Source organism: Salvelinus fontinalis, chromosome 1, assembly GCF_029448725.1.
Source record: "Salvelinus fontinalis isolate EN_2023a chromosome 1, ASM2944872v1, whole genome shotgun sequence".
NCBI classification, from domain to species: Eukaryota; Metazoa; Chordata; class Actinopteri; order Salmoniformes; family Salmonidae; genus Salvelinus; species Salvelinus fontinalis.
Genome location: NC_074665.1, coordinates 85,807,575 through 85,828,035, shown reverse-complemented (window position 1 = coordinate 85,828,035; position 20,461 = coordinate 85,807,575). Strand labels below are relative to the sequence as shown.

The following is a 20,461-nucleotide window of genomic DNA, read 5'->3' as shown; positions in this document are numbered from 1 at the left end:
GAGAATACTGTTGGGGGGGGGGCAAAGATGAGAATACTGTTGAGGGGACAAAGATGAGAATACTGTTGAGGAGGGGGGGGGGGGTGCAAAGATGAGAATACTGATGGGGGGGGACAAAGATGAGAATACTGATGGGGGGGCAAATATGAGAATACTGTTTGGGGGGGGGAAAAGATGAAAATTTTGTTGAGGGGACAAAGATGAGAATACTGTTGGGGGGCAAAGATGAGAATACTGTTGGGGGGGGGGGGGGGGGGGCAAAGATGAGAATACTGTTGAGGGGACAAAGATGAGAATACTGTTGAGGGGACAAAGATAAGAATACTGTTGAGGGGGCAAAGATGAGAATACTGTTGGGGGGACAAAGATGAGAATACTGTTGAGGGGGGGGGGGGGGGGGCAAAGATGAGAATACTGTTGAGGGGACAAAGATGAGAAAACTGTTGGGGGGGGGGGGGGGCAAAGATGAGAATACTGTTTGGGGGGGGGGGGGGGGGAAAGATGAGAATACTGTTGGGGGTGGCAAAGATGAGAATAATGTTGGGGGGGGAGATGAGAATACTGTTGGGGGGGGGGGGGGAGATGAGAATACTGATGGGAGGGGGCAAAGATGAGAATGCTGTTGGGGGGGGGGGGGGGGAAGATGAAAATACTGATGGGGGGGCAAAGATGAGAATGCTGTTGGGGGGGGCAAAGATGAGAATACTGTTTGGGGGGGGGGGGGGGAAGATGAGAATACTGTTGGGGGTGGCAAAGATGAGAATACTGTTGGGGGGGGAAGATGAGAATACTGTTGGGGGGTGGCAAAGATGAGAATACTGTTGTGGGGGGGTGGCAAAGATGAGAATACTGTTGTGGGGGGGGCAAAGACGAGAATACTGTTGAGGGGGGGGGCAAGATGAGAATACTGTTGGGTGGGGACAAAGATGAGAATGCTGTTGGGGGGGGGGGGGGGGGGCAAAGATGAGAATACTGTTGGGGGGACAAAGATGAGAATACTGTTGAGGGGAAAAATATGATAATACTTTTGGGGGGGCAAAGCAGACTATTTTGCAACTTGCTATTCAGGTAAGATACAATCCTTTAACTTTAATTTCTATATTTTATCGTATATGCTACAGAGTACATAGTCCATCTGTAAACTACCCACCCAATTTACCTACCTCACCCCCATACTGCTTTTATTTATTTACTTTTCTGCTCTATTGCACACCAGTATCTCTTCTTGCACATGATCATCTGATGATTTATCACTCCAGTGTTAATCTGCTAAATTGTAATTATTCGATTTATTGCCTACCTCATGCCTTTTGCACACATTGTATATAGATTCTCTTTTTCCTACCATGTTATTGACTTGTTTATTGTTTACTCCATGTGTAACTCTGTGTTGTTGTCTGTTCACACTGCAATGCTTTATCTTGGCCAGGTCGCAGTTGCAAATGAGAACTTGTTCTCAACTAGCCTACCTGGTTAAATAAAGGTGAAATAAAAAAATAAAAATAAAAGATGGAAACACAAGGAATAGTGTTTTTGTAATTAGTTATAGGCTTTTTTTGAGGACACATAATTGTGGCTCTTCTGAAAAGGTAAGAAACAATCTAGCTGGTTAGTTTTAATCAAAATCTTGACTTAGTGTGTAGGGCGCTTTCCATGGTGCTGATAGAGAGCAGCAGCGATTTAGCGCCAACCTGTCACTTCTTGGTCAAAAGAATTTCAACTTTTATGTTTATTGAGGTATATTTTGATATAAGCAGAATTCACATCATTGCAATGCAAGAACTCAAATGCCACCGCTAGGTATAGCTACATATCAGCATGTTTCATCATAGAAATAGATCCATTCTATTATGGTTTCTTGGTAGCCTATTGGTATTCGTGGTTGTACATGGAACTGTACGTATTGGAAACATGTTCAAATTTATTCACAGAAGTGTATTGCGGCATATCACAACGTGTTGCTGAACTTATAAGTGGCATGGTTTTCCATGTTTGAAGGCCTATATATTTATATTTCTGCAGCCATTCAGACAGCTGTGAATGGCTGCATCTCACTCACATTAGTAGGCTGTAGGCTATGTTTTGGTTATTTGGATCTCCATTCGCCTTTTGTTTACAGCGTTTGTTTACTGTTAATGTGACTAGCGGACATATACTGTAGATGGTGTCATGCCTTTATCGATCTGATGTTTTGTTTTGTTCTGCTCGCGTTCATGCTTCGCATTCGCAGTTGTGTCCGTATTCTAATCCAAACTCCTCTTCTGTAGTTTTGTTTTTCATGCATGAATAACTAGTCTACTACTTTAAGCATTTAGTTTGCATTATTTTGGTAAGACAGCTGTGTGTACGGCTGCATTCATATAGGTTGTTTGTAATTGGTGAAATACCCTATCTATCTTGAAGCCTATATTTATTACCAAAACAGCGGAGATTGGCACGAAATCTGTAACCTTCCTGTCACTTCAAAAACACTCAATGATCTTGGCATTTGAACTTTATTGTGGTATAGTGTGATTATATAAGCATTCAATATAATTCCAATGCAAGATCCCAAAAAATGGTGCCCTCTAGCCGATTTCAACTGTCCACTTAGTCACTTTATCCTGGCGCCGGGTCTGGCCACCACCCAAAAGGGCACTTTGGAGACTGGAAGGGCAAAGGAGCATGTGCTCTTTACAGGTAGAGCCCTATCTGTGCACGTGCCTGCCCTAAACCCGCCTGCCCCAGAGATATAATGGTGCGGACTGCGGGTTATGAGTCAATCTGCGCATCACTAACACACAAACGCACATCAAAGTGCCTTCACCACCTTTTTCCTCATAAAGCTTATGCTTATCACTACTATCAATGCATACATTTATATTTTATATATATTTACAGTACCAGTCAAAAGTTTGGACACACCTACTCATTAAAGGGTTTTTCTTTATTTTTGCTATTTTCTATATTGTAGAATAATAGTGAAGACATCAACACTATGAAATAACACATATGGAGTCATGTAGTAACCAAAAAACTGTTAAACAAATCAAAATATATTTTATATTTGAGATTCTTCAAAGTAGCCACCCTTTGCCTTGATGACAGCTTTGCAAACTCTTGGCATTTTCTCAACCAGCTTCATGAGGTAGTCACCTGGAATGCATTTCAATTAACAGGTGTTGTCGCGATCGTGTGTAGAGACGGACCAAGGCACAGCATACGTAGAGTTCCACATCTTTATTATCAAGTGAAACTTCAAACAAAAACAAATAAAGAACCATCGAAACGTGACTACGTAGTGCACAAGCACAAACACAAAATAATATCCCACAAACACAGGTGGGGAAAAACAGCTACTTAAATATGATCCCCAATTAGAGGCAACGATTACCAGCTGCCTCTAATTGGGAACCAAACCAAAACACCAACATAGACATTTTAAACTAGAACACCCCCTCGTCACACCCTGACCTACTACACCATAGAGAAACAAAGGCTCTCTATGGTCAGGGCGTGACAGTACCCCCTCCCAAAGGTGCGGACTCCGGCCGCAAAACCTGAAACCAAATGGGAGGGTTAGGGGGGTGACTAGTGCCGGTGGCGGCCCCGGTGCGGGTTGTAGCCCTCCCCCAGACCCCGGATCCGACCATGGCGCCGGGATGAATGACGTGCCTGGACTGGGAATCGGCGCAGAGAAGGGCTCCGGCCCTGGAGCTGGGTTGGACGCCGTGCCTAGACTGGGCATCGGTGCAGAGGAAGGCTCCGGCCATGGAGCTGGACCGGACGCCGTGCTTGGACTGGACACCGGCACAGAGAAAGGCTCCGACCTTGGATTGGGACTGGACACTGTGCTTGGACTGGGCATCGGCGCAGAGGAAGGCTCCGGCCCTGGAGCTAGACTAGACTCCTTGCCTGGAAGCTCCGGACTGTCGCAGGAGGTTCCGGACTGTGGACCGTCTCAGGAGGTTCCGGACTGTGGACCGTCTCAGGAGGTTCCGGACTGTGGACCGACTCAGGAGGTTCCGGACTGTGGATCGTCTCAGGAGGTTCCTGACTGTGGATCGTCTCAGGAGGTTCCTGACTGTGGATCGTCTCAGGAGGTACCGGACTGTGGATCGTCTCAGGAGGTACCGGACCGTGGATCGTCTCAGGAGGTACCGGACCGTGGATCGTCTCAGGAGGTTCCGGACCGTGGACCGTCTCAGGAGGTTCCGGACCGGGAACCGTCGCCGGAAGCTCTGGACTGGGAACCGTCGCCGGAAGCTCTGGACTGGGAACCGCCGCCGGAAGCTCTGGACTGTGAATGTGCACTGGAGGCCTAGTGCGTGGAGCCGGTACAAGTGGCACCGGACTGGTGACATGCACTTCAGGGCGAGTGCGGGGAGCAGGCACAGGATGTACCGGACTGGGGAGGCGCACTGGAGACCTGATGCGTGGGGCCTGTACAGGTTGCACCGGACTGGTGACACACACTTCAGGGCGAGTGCGAGGAGCAGGCACAGGACGTACCGGACTGGGGAGGCGCACTGGAGGCCTGATACGTGGTGCCGGAACAGGTTGCACCAGACTGCTAACCGGATCCCCTGGTCGGATGTGAAGCAGAACACAGTTGCACAACATCTCTCTCATCTCTGTCTCTCCTAACTTCCCCAATGCCTCCGTGACCGTCTCTGGCATTTCAGGGCGAGTGCAGGAAGCAGGCACAGGACGTACCGGGTTGGGGACACGTACTTCAGGGAGAGTGCGAGGAGGAGACACAGGACGTACCGGATTGGGGAGGCGCACTGGAGGCCAGATGCGTGGAGCCGGCCCAGGTTTCACCGGACTGATGACACACTCCGCACAGTGAGTGCGGGGAGCTGGCACAGGACGTACTGGGCTGTGGAGGCGCACTGGACACCTGGTGCGTGGAGCCGGCACAGGTTTTACCAGACTGATCGCATGCTCCTCAGGACGAGTACGGGGAGCTGACTCCCTCCGTTCACTCCCCTCCAATTTCTACATCCTCTCCCACACGGGCTCTGGTTCACTCCCCGGCTCTGCCGACCACCCCGTGTACCCCCCCCCCCCCCCCCCAAAAAAAAGATTTGGGCTGTTTTTTGGGCTTTCTAAGTGGCCGCGAACCTCGGCGTCGTCACTGTCCTCCCTTCTCTCCTTAAGTCTGCCGCCAAGGAAGGCGATCCTGTCCTGCCAGGATTTCCTCCCAAGTCCAGGATCCCATCCCATCCAATATCTCCTCCCAAGTCCAGGATCCCTTCCCATCCTGGGCAAGCTGCTTGGTCCTGTTGTGGTGGGATATTCTGTCACGATCGTGTGTAGAGGCGGACCAAGGCGCAGCGTACGTAGAGTTCCACATCTTTATTATCAAGTGAAACTTCGAACAAAAACAAATAAAGATCAAACGAAACGTGACTACGTAGTGCACAAACACAAAATAATATCCCACAAACACAGGTGGGAAAAACAGCTACTTAAATATGATCCCCAATTAGAGGCAACGATTACCAGCTGCCTCTAATTGGGAACCAAACCAAAACACCAACATAGACATTATAACTTTTACTTGGTACTCATCCCGGATCCGGGAGCACCCTTATCAGTAAAAAAGCTGACTAGCATAGCCTAGCATAGCGCCACAAATAAATACTAGCATCTAAATATCATGAAATCACAAGTCCAAGACACCAGATGAAAGATACACATCTTGTGAATCCAGCCATCATTTCTGATTTTTAAAATGTTTTACAGGGAAGACACAATATGTATTTCTATTAGCTAACCACGATAGCAAAAGACCCAACTTTTTTTCTCCACCATTTTTTTACTGCATAGGTAGCTATCACAAATTCGACCAAATAAAGATATAACTAGTCACTAACCAAGAAACAACTTCATCAGATGACAGTCTGATAACATATTTATTGTATAGCATATGTTTTGTTCGAAAAATGTGCATATTTCAGGTATAAATCATAGTTTTACATTGCAGCCACCATCACAAAATCTCACCAAAGCAGCTAGAATAACTACAGAGACCAATGTGAATTACCTAAATACTCATCATAAAACATTTATGAAAAATACACAGCGTACAGCAAATGAAAGACAAACATCTTGTGAATACAGTCAATATTTCAGATTTTTGAAGTGTTTTACAGCGAAAACACAATATAGCATTATATTAGCTTACTACAATAGCCAACCACACAGCAGCATTGATTCATGCACGTTAGCGATAGCGAATAAACCAGCAAAAGATATTACATTTTTCACTAACCTTCTCAAAACTTCATCAGATGACAGTCCTATAACATCATATTACACAATACATATATGGTTTGTTCGAAAATGTGCATATTTAGCGGCACAAATCGTGGTTATACAATGAGAATAGTAGCCAAACTGCAAACAAAAATCTTGGGAGAGGCACCTAATCTAATCGATAACTAATCATAAACTTGACAAAAAAATACAGGTTGGACAGCAAATGAAAGATACATTAGTTCTTAATGCAACCGCTGTGTTAGATTTTTAAAATTAACGTTACTACGACATACAGCGTGCGTTAAAGCGAGACCGCACCAAATTAATGGTGGAATAATAGTTTAACATTTTTCAACAGAAATACGAATTAACATCATAAATAGTTCTTACTATTTGATGAGCTTCCATCAGAATCTTGTGCAAGTTGTCCTTGTCCAGAATAATCGTTGCTCGGTTGTAGATTGTCATCTTCAACTTTGGAATTAGCAGCAAACATTAACCATGTGGCCCAGACGTGTCCAACTCACCATAACGCAGCACAAATAAAATACCGAAAATCGCCTATATACTGATATAAACTGATATAACTCGGTTTAAAATAACTACATTATGATGTTTTTAACACCTATATCGAATAACATCAGAGCCGGATATATCTAACGCCTATAACGAGAGCTTTTCAGAATGCAATCCTGAGGTCTGTCTTGCGCCATGACGAACGTTGAAAAGACTGCACACCCGGTTCCAAGAGCTTTTGTACGGCCTCAGATCTACCTAGACACCCCATTCCAATTCTCACTGCTTACTGACATCTAGGGGAAGGCGTATGCAGTGCATGTCGACCCATAGATTACATGCAAATTAATAAACTGACCCTGGAACAGAGTGCCCGATTTCAGATTTCTCACTTCCTGACAGAAAGTTTGCTGCAAAATGAGTTCTGTTTTACTCACAGATATAATTCAAACGGGTTTAGAAACTAGAGAGTGTTTTCTATCCAATAGTAATAATATGCATATTGTACGAGCAAGAATTGAGTACAAGGCAGTTTAATTTGGGAACGAATTTTTACAAAGTCGAAATGGCGCCCCCCTATTGAGAAAAGGTTTTAAACTAGAACACCCCCTCGTCACGCCCTGACCTACTACACAATAGAGAAACAAGGGCTCTCTATGGTCAGTGCATGACAGGTGTACTTTGTTAAAAGTCTGTTTGCCATCTCTTCTGGTCAAACAGTGTAACTGCATAGCAAAATGTGAAATCTAAGCAAGCCTAAATATCTTATAAGATGATTAAGGTAAAACATTTTGACATAAGATCAACTACTAGTATTATGCCTTAGTTAAAATAAGTTAGTTAAAAGAAGATTGGTACAAAAAAACAAGAAAAAAAAAACATTTTAAGTGAATTCACTCAATAAGATAATTAGGCTTGTTTAGATTTATCTGTTTTGCATTTTTCTACATATAGGTGGTTTAGAGCCAGCTAGAAGGTGTTCTACCTATAGGTGGTTTTAGGGCCAGTTAGAAGGTGTTTTACTTATAGGTGGTTTAGAGCCCTTTAGAATGTGTTCTACCTACAGGTGGTTTGGAGCCAGCTAGAAGGTGTTCTACCTATAGGTGGTTTTAGGGCCATTTAGAAGGTGTTCTACCTATAGGTGGTTTTAGGGCCATTTAGAAGGTGTTCTACCTATAGGTGGTTTAGAGCCAGTTAGAAGGTGTTCTTCCTGTAGGTGTTTTAGGGCCAGTTAGAAGGTGTTCTTCCTGTAGGTGTTTTAGAGCCAGTTAGAAGGTGTTTTACTTATAGGTGGTTTAGAGCCCTTTAGAATGTGTTCTACCTACAGGTGGTTTAGAGCCAGCTAGAAGGTGTTCTACCTATAGGTGGTTTTAGGGCCATTTAGAAGGTGTTCTACCTATAGGTGGTTTTAGGGCCATTTAGAAGGTGTTCTACCTATAGGTGGTTTAGAGCCAGTTAGAAGGTGTTCTTCCTGTATGTGTTTTAGGGCCAGTTAGAAGGAGTTCTTCCTGTAGGTGTTTTAGGGCCAGTTAGAAGGTGTTCTTCCTGTAGGTGTTTTAGAGCCAGTTAGAAGGTGTTCTTCCTGTAGGTGTTTTAGGGCCAGTTAGAATGTGTTCTACCTATAGGTGGCTTAGAGCCAGTTGAAGGTGTTCTTCCTGTAGGTGTTTTAGGGCCAGTTAGAAGGTGTTCTACCTATATGTGTTTCAGGGTATTTTAGGGCCAGTTATAAGGTGTTCTAACTATAGATGTTTTAGGGCCAGTTAGAAGGTGTTTTACTTATAGGTGGTTTAGAGCCCTTTATAAGGTTTTCTACCTGTAGGTGTTTTAGGGCCATTTATAAGGTGTTCTACCTATAGGTGTTTTAGGGCCATTTAGAAGGTTTTCTACCTATAGGTGTTTTAGGGCCATTTAGAAGGTGTTCTTCCTGTAGGTATTTTAGGGCCAGTTAGAAGGTGTTCTACCTATAGGTGGTTTTAGGGCCATTTAGAAGGTGTTCTACCTGTAGATGTTTTAGGGCCAGTTAGAAGGTGTTCTTCCTGTAGGTGTTTTAGAGCCAGTTAGAAGGTGTTCTTCCTGTAGGTGTTTTAGGGCTAAATAGAAGGTGTTCTTCCTGTAGGTGTTTTAGAGCCAGTTAGAAGGAGTTCTTCCTGTAGGTGTTTTAGGGCCAGTTAGAAGGTGTTCTTCCTGTAAGTGTTTTAGAGCCAGTTAGAAGGTGTTCTTCCTGTAGGTGTTTTAGAGTCAGTTAGAAGGTGTTCTTCCTGTAGGTGTTTTAGGGACAGTTAGAAGGTGTTCTTCCTGTAGGTGTTTTAGAGCCATTTAGAAGGTGTTCTTCCTGTAGGTGTTTTAGAGACAGTTAGAAGGTGTTCTACCTGTAGATGTTTTAGAGCCAGTTAGAAGGTGTTCTACCTATAGATGTTTTAGAGCCCTTTAGAAGGTTTTCTACCTATAGGTGTTTTAGGGCCATTTAGAAGGTGTTCTACCTATAGGTGGTTTAGGGCCAGTTAGAAGGTGTTCTACCTATAGGTGTTTTCGGGACAGTTAGAAGGTGAGCGATACAGAAAATGAGATGGAATGTATGGGTTCAGAATATGCTGGAGTGGGGCGGTGAGAGACAGTAGTGGAAGGGGAGTGAGAGAGGGATAGAATAGCTCTGTAGAGGGGAGATGGTACAGACAATTATCTTATCTGCATGTCTGTTGCTTCTGATTGGAGTTGGATGGAGAGCAAGATATTAAGGCGCTCAGTGGAAAGCCCGGCTGCTGCCACTGTAAGGCTGACGCTCCTTCTCTGAACTCAGCCATAACACAGACCTTCCCCGGCGCCATGCAACTCCCCCTCGCCTACACACACACACACACAAACACACACACACACACACACACACACTGCCGCAGCAGTAGGGAAACACTTGTGTTTTTTAAGAGCAGCCCATGTGATTCTGGGACACTGACACACTGGGCCCTCAGACAGCCACTATGACACTGAATGAATGATTGACTGATTGAGTCAATTTCAGATATTCCCAGGGATAAAGATTAAATTAAGCTTGATTTAACATTCTCAGTTTTAACGAAAACCACCAGCCTTATTTGACAACAGAAGCAGGCTGCCTGTTAAAGTATGTAGCTGCCATGACATTGTCTCACCAACACCCCTACAATGGTTCAATTTGTTGCATTTGCACTGAGCTGCAGTGATTCTGACATGGGGTGAAATGTAACATTCAAGAGGAAGTCCTCCGAGCTCAGATCCGTAGGTGGATACAGTACACACTACATTAAACGATGCAAGATATGGCATTATGTGACTTACAATCGGTGCTTTTGTTGAAACTATTAGTCATGCATTGTGATGTTGATTATACTGTACCTATTAACCTACATTTAACCATGTTATGTCTCTGTACAGCTGAGAAAATAGAAGAAAACCGTACACTGCTCTTGATAGTATTACTGCTCTTTATTTATCAGCCTCAAGGCCTTCGTAAGAGCTTTTTCTCTGTCTCTGTACAGCTCAAATGGGAGTTATTAGAATCGCAAACGTTCTACTCAAAATCATAGGGAAGAAAACTACTGACGCAAAATCCCTGGTAAGTGTTCAGGCCAAAGGTGGTCCTGTGGAGTTGAATCTCCCATCAGCCAAGGACCCATGAGAAAGTCGCTGCTCCCCTGGGGCCTCATTCTCATGCTGAGCCAACCCCCCCCCCCCCCCCCCCCCCCCGTAGGCCTGGAGAACAGCTCTTATCTAAGGGAAGCACACTGGAGGAATCACAGGCTTCCGACCCCCCCCCCCCCCCCCCCAGCATGGAATCACGTTTTGTTCATTGAGACTCTGTAGTCGTTCTGGTGCCTCCCTTTTCAGCCCATGCCAAATTAACATGATCTCTATTTTCTCACTTGGCTTCAAGAAACGTGGTGCTGACTGCAGAATATTGTTGGGGTTGTGTTGCTTCATTTGATTTAGGTACTGGCTAGTATATCATGAACTTTCAGTGTACTGTGGAATGTTTGTCTCAAGGTTTAGGCTAACTCATTAGTGTGTGCCTTAAGACAGACGCCATTAAAGCAACAGCCTTTCTCAAGTTTGTTTGTGTGTGTGTGTGTGTGTGTGTGTGTGTGTGTGTGTGTGTGTGTGTGTGTGTGTGTGTGTGTGTGTGTGTGTGTGTGTGTGTGTGTGTGTGTGTGTGTGTGTGTGTGTGTGTGTGTGTGTGTGTGTGTGTGTGTGTGCGCGCGGGAAGCAACCAAGGGAAGGTCAGGCGATTTGGGAGTGTTTAGAGATGCAGTATGAATTTTGTTTTGGACCTTGGCCAGAGCTTCAAGAAGGATAACAAGCTCGACACACACACACAGTTATATAATGTTGCACATCTGACGTGTGTTTTCCACAGCCTGCCCCAACAGTGCAGAGTCAGAGGAGGACAGACAGATGGACTCTATGTATTTGAAGTCACTGGAGGGGTTCGTCACTGTGGTTACATCTGATGGCGACATGATCTTCCTCTCAGAAAACGTCAACAAGTTAATGGGCTTAACACAGGTGAGCAGAAAGATTACATGATTGAAACATTATGTAATCATACATAATGGGGTTGTTTCTTATGTACAATACATCCAGTACTCTTTCCCTGGAGACGGACAGGCGGACAGGCGGACAGGCAGACAGGCGGACAGACAGGCAGACAGGCAGAGACTGGCTGTAGCTGGGGATGTCTCTCATAGCCGTGTGAAATGTCAGCCCTGTCAGAGGCTTGTTTGCCTCAAACACACTATCTACTGTAGCTACGTAGGGCAGAAGGCCTCCACCCCTCCCTCACTTCTCACACCGTCAGCTTTGTATACTATATCTCTCACTGCTGGTCTCTCTGATAACCAAGGCTCTCAGAGAGCAACAGTCTTCATAACCTCTTTACTGTGACTGAATGCAGGTGTTACTAGTCTCTTTGGTTTGGCTGAAGTGGTGTTACCACAATGTAACAAAGGGTTGGCCCTGTCTGTGTTCTTGCTGGCATGACACCATATGTGTGTCTCTACAGGTGGAGTTGACCGGACAAAGCATCTTTGACTTCACCCACCCCTGCGACCACGACGAGATTCGCGAGAAACTCAGTCTGAAAACCGGTAATTATTCTCTTTGTTCATGTGAAAGAGTTAGGGTTAAGGTTAGGGTTGGGGTCAGGGTTAGATAATAATAAGAGAGAGGAGCACAGCACAGTGTCTCTGAGTTAGGGTTAGGGTCACGGTTAGATAATAATAATAATAATAATAATAAGAGAGAGGAGCACAGCACAGTGTCTCTCTGAGTTAGGGTTAGGGTCAGGGTTAGATAATAATAAGAGAGAGGAGCACAGCACAGTGTCTCTCTGAGTTAGGGTTAGGGTCAGGGTTAGATAATAATAAGAGAGAGGAGCACAGCACAGTGTCTCTCTGAGTTAGGGTCAGGGTCAGGGTTAGATAATAATAAGAGAGAGGAGCACAGCACAGTGTCTCTCTGAGTTAGGGTTAGGGTCAGGGTTAGATAATAATAAGAGAGAGGAGCACAGCACAGTGTCTCTCTGAGTTAGGGTCAGGGTCAGGGTTAGATAATAATAAGAGAGAGGAGCACAGCACAGTGTCTCTCTGAGTTAGGGTTAGGGTCAGGGTTAGATAATAATAAGAGAGAGGAGCACAGCACAGTGTCTCTCTGAGTTAGGGTCAGGGTCAGGGTTAGATAATAATAAGAGAGAGGAGCACAGCACAGTGTCTCTCTGAGTTAGGGTTAGGGTCAGGGTTAGATAATAATAAGAGAGAGGAGCACAGCACAGTGTCTCTCTGAGTTAGGGTCAGGGTCAGGGTTAGATAATAATAAGAGAGAGGAGCACAGCACAGTGTCTCTCTGAGTTAGGGTTAGGGTCAGGGTTAGATAATAATAAGAGAGAGGAGCACAGCACAGTGTCTCTCTGAGTTAGGGTCAGGGTCAGGGTTAGATAATAATAAGAGAGAGGAGCACAGCACAGTGTCTCTCTGAGTTAGGGTCAGGGTCAGGGTTAGATAATAATAAGAGAGAGGAGCACAGCACAGTGTCTCTCTGAGTTAGGGTCAGGGTCAGGGTTAGATAATAATAAGAGAGAGGAGCACAGCACAGTGTCTCTCTGAGTTAGGGTCAGGGTCAGGGTTAGATAATAATAAGAGAGAGGAGCACAGCACAGTGTCTCTCTGAGTTAGGGTTAGGGTCAGGGTTAGATAATAATAAGAGAGAGGAGCACAGCACAGTGTCTCTCTGAGTTAGGGTCAGGGTCAGGGTTAGATAATAATAAGAGAGAGGAGCACAGCACAGTGTCTCTCTGAGTTAGGGTCAGGGTCAGGGTTAGATAATAATAAGAGAGAGGAGCACAGCACAGTGTCTCTCTGAGTTAGGGTTAGGGTCAGGGTTAGATAATAATAAGAGAGAGGAGCACAGCACAGTGTCTCTCTGAGTTAGGGTCAGGGTCAGGGTTAGATAATAATAAGAGAGAGGAGCACAGCACAGTGTCTCTCTGAGTTAGGGTTAGGGTCAGGGTTAGATAATAATAAGAGAGAGGAGCACAGCACAGTGTCTCTCTGAGTTAGGGTCAGGGTCAGGGTTAGATAATAATAAGAGAGAGGAGCACAGCACAGTGTCTCTCTGAGTTAGGGTCAGGGTCAGGGTTAGATAATAATAAGAGAGAGGAGCACAGCACAGTGTCTCTCTGAGTTAGGGTCAGGGTCAGGGTTAGATAATAATAAGAGAGAGGAGCACAGCACAGTGTCTCTCTGAGTTAGGGTCAGGGTCAGGGTTAGATAATAATAAGAGAGAGGAGCACAGCACAGTGTCTCTCTGAGTTAGGGTCAGGGTCAGGGTTAGATAATAATAAGAGAGAAGAGAGGAGCACAGCAGTGTGTGTCTCTGAGATTGTCAGAAAGGTCATACTGTCTTTGGGTGGACACTGAATTAGATACACACACGCTCTGCACATGGAGTGTTCTATAGTATAATATATACAGTGCCTTTGGAAAGTATTCAGGCCCCTTGTCTTTTTCCGCATTTTGTAAGGTTACATTCTTATTCTAAAATGTATTAAATAGTATAATGACAAAGCTAAAACAGTTTTTTTGAATTTTATTCACATTTTTAAAAACCTAAAAAACGGTAATATCAAATTTACAGTATTCAGACCCTTTACTCAGTACTTTGTTGAAGCACCTTTGGCAGCAATTACAGCCTCAAGTCTTCTTGGGTAGGACGCTACAAGCTTGACACTGTATTTGGGGAGTTTCTCCCATTCTTCTCTGCAGATCCCCTCAAGCTCTGTCAAGTTGGAATGGCGAGAATTGCTACACAGTTATTTTCAGGTCTCTCCAGAGATGTTAGATTTGGTTCAAGTCAGGGCTCAAGGACATTCAGAGACTTGTCCTGAAGCCACTCCTGCATTGTCATGGCTGTGTACTTAGGTTCATTGTCCTGTTGGAAGAGGAACCATCGCCCCAATCTGAGAATCTGAGCGCTCTGGAGCAGGTTTCAATCAAGGATCTCGCTGTACTTTGCTCCGTTCATCTTTGCCTCGATTCTGACTAGTCTCCCAGTCCCTGCCTCTGAAAAACATCCCCACAGCATGATGCTGCCACGTGACGCTTGACCTTCAGGCTAACGAGTTGAATCTTGGTTTCGTCAGATCAGAGAATCTTGTTTCTCATGGTCTGAGAGTGTTAAGTTGCCTTTTGGCAAACTCCAAGCAGGTTGTCATGTCCCTTTTACTGAGGAGTCGCTTCCGTCTGGCCACTCTACCATAAAGGCCTGATTGGTGGAGTGCTACAGAGACGGTTGTCCTTCTGGAAGGTTCTCCCATCTGCACAGAGGAAGTCTAGAGTTCTGTCACAGTGACCATCGGGTTCTTGGTCACCCCCCTGACTAAGGCCCTTCTCCTCTGATTGCTCAGTTTGGCCGGGCGGCCAGCTCTAGGAAGAATCTTGGTGGTTCCAAACTTCTTCCATTTAAGAATGGAGGCCACTGTGTTCTTAGGGACCTTCAACGCTGCATAGTATTTTTAGTACCCTTCCCCAGATCTGTGCCTCGACACAATCCTGTCTCCGAGCTCTACGGACTATTCCGTCGACCTCATGGCTTGGTTTTTGCTCTGACATGCACTGTCAACTGTGGGACCTTATTTAGACAGGTGTTTGCCTTTCCAAATCAGGTCCAATCAATTTAATTTACCACAGGTGGATTCCAATCATCTCAAGGATGATCAATGGAAGCACGCTACACTTGAGCTCAATTTCCAGTGTCATAGCAAAGGGTCTGAATACTTATGTAAATAAGGTTAGGGCTGTCTTCAATGTAAAGGGCGGCTACTTTGAAGAATCTCAAATATAAAATATATTTAGATTTGTTTAAAAATGTTTTGGTTACTACATGATCCCATGTGTTATTTCATAATTTTGATGTCTTCACAATTATTCTACAACGTAGAACATAGTAAAATAAAGAAAACCTTTGAATGAGTAGGTGTGTCCAAACTTTTGACTGGCACTTTATATATATAGTGTATATTGATTTGTATAGTGTATATTGAAGTATATCGATGTGTGTAGTATATATTGATAGATATATATATATATATATATATATATATATTGATGTGTATATTGATGTGTTGATGTGTATATTGATGTGTATTATTGTGTATATTGATGTGTGTCGTGTATATTGTTGTATATTGATGTGAATTGATGTGTATATGGATGCACATGAATGTGTATATTGATGTGTGTAGTGTTTAATTTGGTATTTTTTTTTATTTATTTCACCTTTATTTAACCAGGTAGGCAAGTTGAGAACAAGTTGTCATTTACAATTGCGACCTGGCCAAGATAAAGCATAGCAATTCGATAAAACAACACAAAGTTACACATGGAGTAAAACAAACATACAGTCGATAATACGGTATAAAAATATATCTATATACAATGTGAGCAAATGAGGTGAGATAACAGAGGTAAAGGCAAAAAAATAGGCCATGGTGGCGAGGTAAATACAATATAGCAAGTAAAACACTGGAATGGTAGATTTGCAGTGGAAGAATGTGCAAAGAAGAAATAATGTGGTGCAAAGGAGCAAAATAAATAAATACAGTAGGGGAAGAGGTAGTTGTTTGGGCTAAATTATAGATGGGCTATGTACAGGTGCAGTAATCTGTGAGCTGCTCAGACAGCTGGTGCTTAAAGCTAGTGAGGGAGATAAGTGTTTCCAGTTTCAGAGATTTTCGAAGTTCGTTCCACGCATTGGCAGCAGAGAACTGGAAGGAGAGGCGGCCAAAGGAGGAATTGGCTTTGGGCGTGACCAGAGAGATATACCTGCTGGAGCGCGTGCTACAGGTGGGTGCTGCTATGGTGACCAGCGAGCTGAGATAAGGAGGGACTTTACCTAGCAGGGTCTTGTAGATGACCTGGAGCCAGTGGGTTTGGCGACGAGTATGAAACGAGGGCCATCCAACGAGAGCATACAGGTCGCAGGGGTGGGTAGTATATGGGGCTTTGATGACAAAACGGATGGCACTGTGATAGACTGCATCCAATTTATTGAGTAGGGTATTGGAGGCTATTTTGTAAATGACATTGCCGAAGTCGAGGATCGGTAGGATGGTCAGTTTTACAAGGGTATGTTTGGCAGTATGAGTGAAGGATGCTTTGTTGCAAAATAGGAAGCTAATTCTAGATTTAACTTTGGATTGGAGATGTTTGATGTGAGTCTGGAAGGAGAATTTACAGTCTAACCAGACACCTAGGTATTTGTAGTTGTCCACATATTCTAAGTCAGAACCGTCCAGAGTGGGGATGCTGGACGGGCGGGCAGGTGCAGGCAGCGATCGGTTGAAGAACATGCATTTAGTTTTACTTGTATTTAAGAGCAGTTGGAGGCCACGGAAGGAGAGTTGTATGGCATTGAAGCTGGAGGGTGCCCAAAGATGTATAGATGTATACAGAATGGTGTCGTCTGCGTAGAGGTGGATCAGAGACTCACCAGCAGCAAGAGCGACATCATTGATGTATACAGAGAAGAGTCAGCCCAAGAATTGAACCCTGTGGCACCCCCATAGAGACTGCCAGAGGCCCGGACAACAGGCCTTCCGATTTGACACACTGAACTCTATCAGAGAAGTAGTTGGTGAACCAGGCAATGAGGATGTGGTGATTGACAGAGTCGAAAGCCTTGGCCAGGTCAATGAATATGGCTGCACAGTATTGTTTCTTGTCTATAGCGGTTAAGATATCGTTTAGGACCTTGAGCGTGGCAGAGGTGCACCCATGACCAGCTCTGAAACCAGATTGCATTGCGGAGAAGGTGCGGTGGGACTCGAAATGGTCGGTAATCTGATTGTTGACTTGGCTTTCGAAGACCTTAGAAAGGCAGGGTAGGATAGATATAGGTCTGTAGCAGTTTGGGTCAAGAGTGTCCCCCCTTTGAAGAGGGGGATGACCGCAGCTGCTTTCCAATCTTTGGGAATCTCAGACGACACGAAAGAGAGGTTGAACAGGCTAGTAATAGGGGTTGCAACAATTTCGGCAGATCATTTTAGAAAGAAAGGGTACAGATTGTCTAGCCCGGCTGATTTGTAGGGGTCCAGATTTTGCAGCTCTTTCAGAACATCAGCTGACTTGATTTCGGAGAAGGAGAAATGAGGAAGGCTTGGGCGAGTTGCTGTGGAAGGTGCAGTGCTGTTGACCAGGGAAGGGGTAGCCAGGTGGAAAGCCTGGCCAGCCGTTGAAAAATGCTTATTGAAATTCTCAATTATAGTGGATTTATCGGTGGTGACAGAGTTTCCGATCCTCAGTTCAGTGGGCAGCTGGGAGGAGGTGTTCTTTTTCTCCATGGACTTTACAGTGTCCCAGAACTTTTTTGAGTTTATGTTGCAGGAAGCAAAATTCTGCTTGAAAAAGCTAGCCTTGGCTTTTCTAACTGCCTGTGTATATTGATTTCTAACTTCCCTGAAACGTTGCATATCACGGGGGCTGTTCGATGCTAATGCAGAACGCCACAGGATGTTTTGTGTTGGTTAAGGGCAGTCAGGTCTGGAGAGAACCAAGGGCTATATCTGTTCCTGGTTCTACATTTCTTGAATGGGGCATGCTTATTTAAGATGGTGAGGAAGGAATTTAAAAAAGAATAACAACCAGGCATCCTCTACTGACGGGATGAGGTCAATATCCTTCCAGGATACCCGATCCAGGTCGATTAGAAAGGCCTGCTCGCTGAAGTGTTTCAGGGAGCATTTGACAGTGATGAGTGGAGGTCGTTTGACCGCTGACCCATTACAGATGCAGGCAATGAGGCAGTGATCGCTGAGATCTTGGTTGAAAACAGCAGAGGTGTATTTAGAGGGCAAGTTGGTTAGGATGATATCTATGAGGGTGCCCGTGTTTACGGCTTCGGGGTGGTACCTGGTAGGTTCATTGATAATGTATGTGATATTGAGGGCATCAAGCTTAGATTGTAGGATGGCTGGGGTGTTAAGCATGTCCCAGTTTAAGTCACCTAGCAGCACGAGCTCTGAAGATAGATGGGGGGGCAATCAGTTCACATATGGTGTCCAGAGCACAGCTGGGGGCAGAGGGCGATCTATAGCAGGCAGCAACAGTGAGAGACTTGTTTTTAGAGAGGTGGATTTTTTTGGTACATCCCTGGATATTGATGTGTGTAGATGTGTATATTAATGTCTATATTGTGTTTGCATGTATATTGATGTGTATAGTGTATATTGATGTACTGTATATTAATGTGTATATTGATGTATACTGTGTGTATATTGATGTCTATAGTGTTTATTGATGTCTATTAATGTGTATATGTATGTATATTGATGTGTATACTGATGTGTATTGATATGAATATTGATGTGTATTGTACATATTGGCATGTATATTGATGTGTATTGTGTATATGAATGTGTACTTATGTGTATAGTGTATATTTATATGTATACAGGGCTCATCTGTAAAAGAGACCTTAGTCTCAGCATGACTCCCTGTCGAAAAAAGGTGAAATAAATAAGAATCTGGAGGTCCTAATGCGTTAAGTAGAAGTTGTAAAATTGCACCCACAACAAATAATTAACATAACTTCAAGTTCCAGGCTATAAACACTACTCCACTACCCTCTGAACGCTTGTCATTGTACAATAAACAGTTATACAATGATGTAAGGACGTAATAACACTAAATTAACAGCTATATAATGACGTAATTACACTAAATGAACAGCTATGTAATGATGAAGGAGGATGGTAAGGTTGGTGGAAGTGCGGACGCTGCTGTTGTGTCCACACGTACTGCCAGCCATGCCAGACCTTTCCCTGGCACCACCCCCGTCACGGGGCCCCCCTTTAACACTCCTTATTATTAGCTGGACCCATAAGGCTCTGTCTTGCTCAACGGCTAGCGGCTAGTGTCCGAGGGCTGAACTCTCACCTTGTGATGTAATGGCTTGGCTGCAGCCTGTGGCAATTTAGTATTTACACGTTTATTAGGATCCCATCTTGTTAGTGCTGAAGCAACCCTGCTCTTCCTGGGGTCCACACAAAATCTAAAACATGACATAATACAGAACATTAACACACAAGAACATCAGGACAGAACTATATACATTTTAAATAAGTATACAAACTTTCATACATGTATGCCTTCATAATCATGTTATTCAGACGCTACTGAATGCAAGTGCAACACACGAAAATAAAAATGGAAATGCAATAACAAGGAGTGTTAAAAAAAGAGTCTGAATGTGTAAAGATGATGTCACCACTGACAGCTTTACGATCAGCCCTTTTGGACTGAGTTGCTGCTCCAGATATGTCAGAAACATGGGGCAGAGTCCGTTGTGTGTGCTTGCATGCACGTTCGTGGGACAGGGAGGAGTGTAAGAAACCGAAACCTTGACCTCACACAACAACTGTGATATCGCAAGCATGTGATTGGAAAATGAAGGTGAAAAATATCTGTGTATGTTTGTTCACAGGCACTAGAACAAAGGGGAAAGACTTCAGCACTGAGAGAGACTTCTTCATGCGGATGAAGTGCACAGTGACAAACCGAGGACGCACTGTCAACCTGAAATCAGCCAGCTGGAAAGTGAGTCCATGGAACTAACAGAAGATGCCAAGACCACTACTCATGAACAACTCTCTACTTGGCTTGTTTACTATTGGTTGTAAATTCTGTGTTGTTTATTCAGAAGAGGACCGTACTGCATCATTGAGGTGATATCAGATGTTACAGATAATAGTTCTTATATAAAATATTGTTCATATAAGTGTGTCTCCTCTGCTTTCTCAGGTTCTGCACTGCACGGGCCACCTCAAGGTGTACAACAGCTGCGCCCCTCATGGGCTGTGTGGGTTCAAGGAGCCTCCTCTCACCTGCCTGGTGATGATGTGTGAGCCCATCCCCCACCCCTCCAACATTGACACACCCCTGGACAGCAAGACCTTCCTGAGCCGTCACAGCATGGACATGAAGTTCACCTACTGTGACAACAGGTAACACACACTGTCAGATAAATAACACACACTAACACACACTCCCAGCAGGGACACACAGCTCACCTACAGGACTGTAATGACACGTAACACACACAAACAGTCTCACATACTCACACACACACACACACACACACACACACATGCACACACGCAGACACACACACACACACT

The 20,461-nt window shown here is 44.5% G+C and overlaps 1 protein-coding gene across 3 annotated transcripts in view; it reads left to right on the top strand.

Annotated features, from left to right (window-relative positions):
- Nucleotides 1-20,461, top strand: part of LOC129863075 (endothelial PAS domain-containing protein 1-like) — a 115,351-nt gene that overhangs the window by 57,136 nt on the left and 37,754 nt on the right. For all 3 annotated transcript variants that reach the window (XM_055935072.1, XM_055935074.1, XM_055935075.1), the window contains 4 exons: nt 11,150-11,298; nt 11,795-11,879; nt 19,768-19,880; nt 20,085-20,287. In XM_055935072.1, the coding sequence (XP_055791047.1) occupies nt 11,150-11,298; nt 11,795-11,879; nt 19,768-19,880; nt 20,085-20,287 (550 nt within the window). The remainder of the gene's footprint in view (nt 1-11,149; nt 11,299-11,794; nt 11,880-19,767; nt 19,881-20,084; nt 20,288-20,461) is intronic.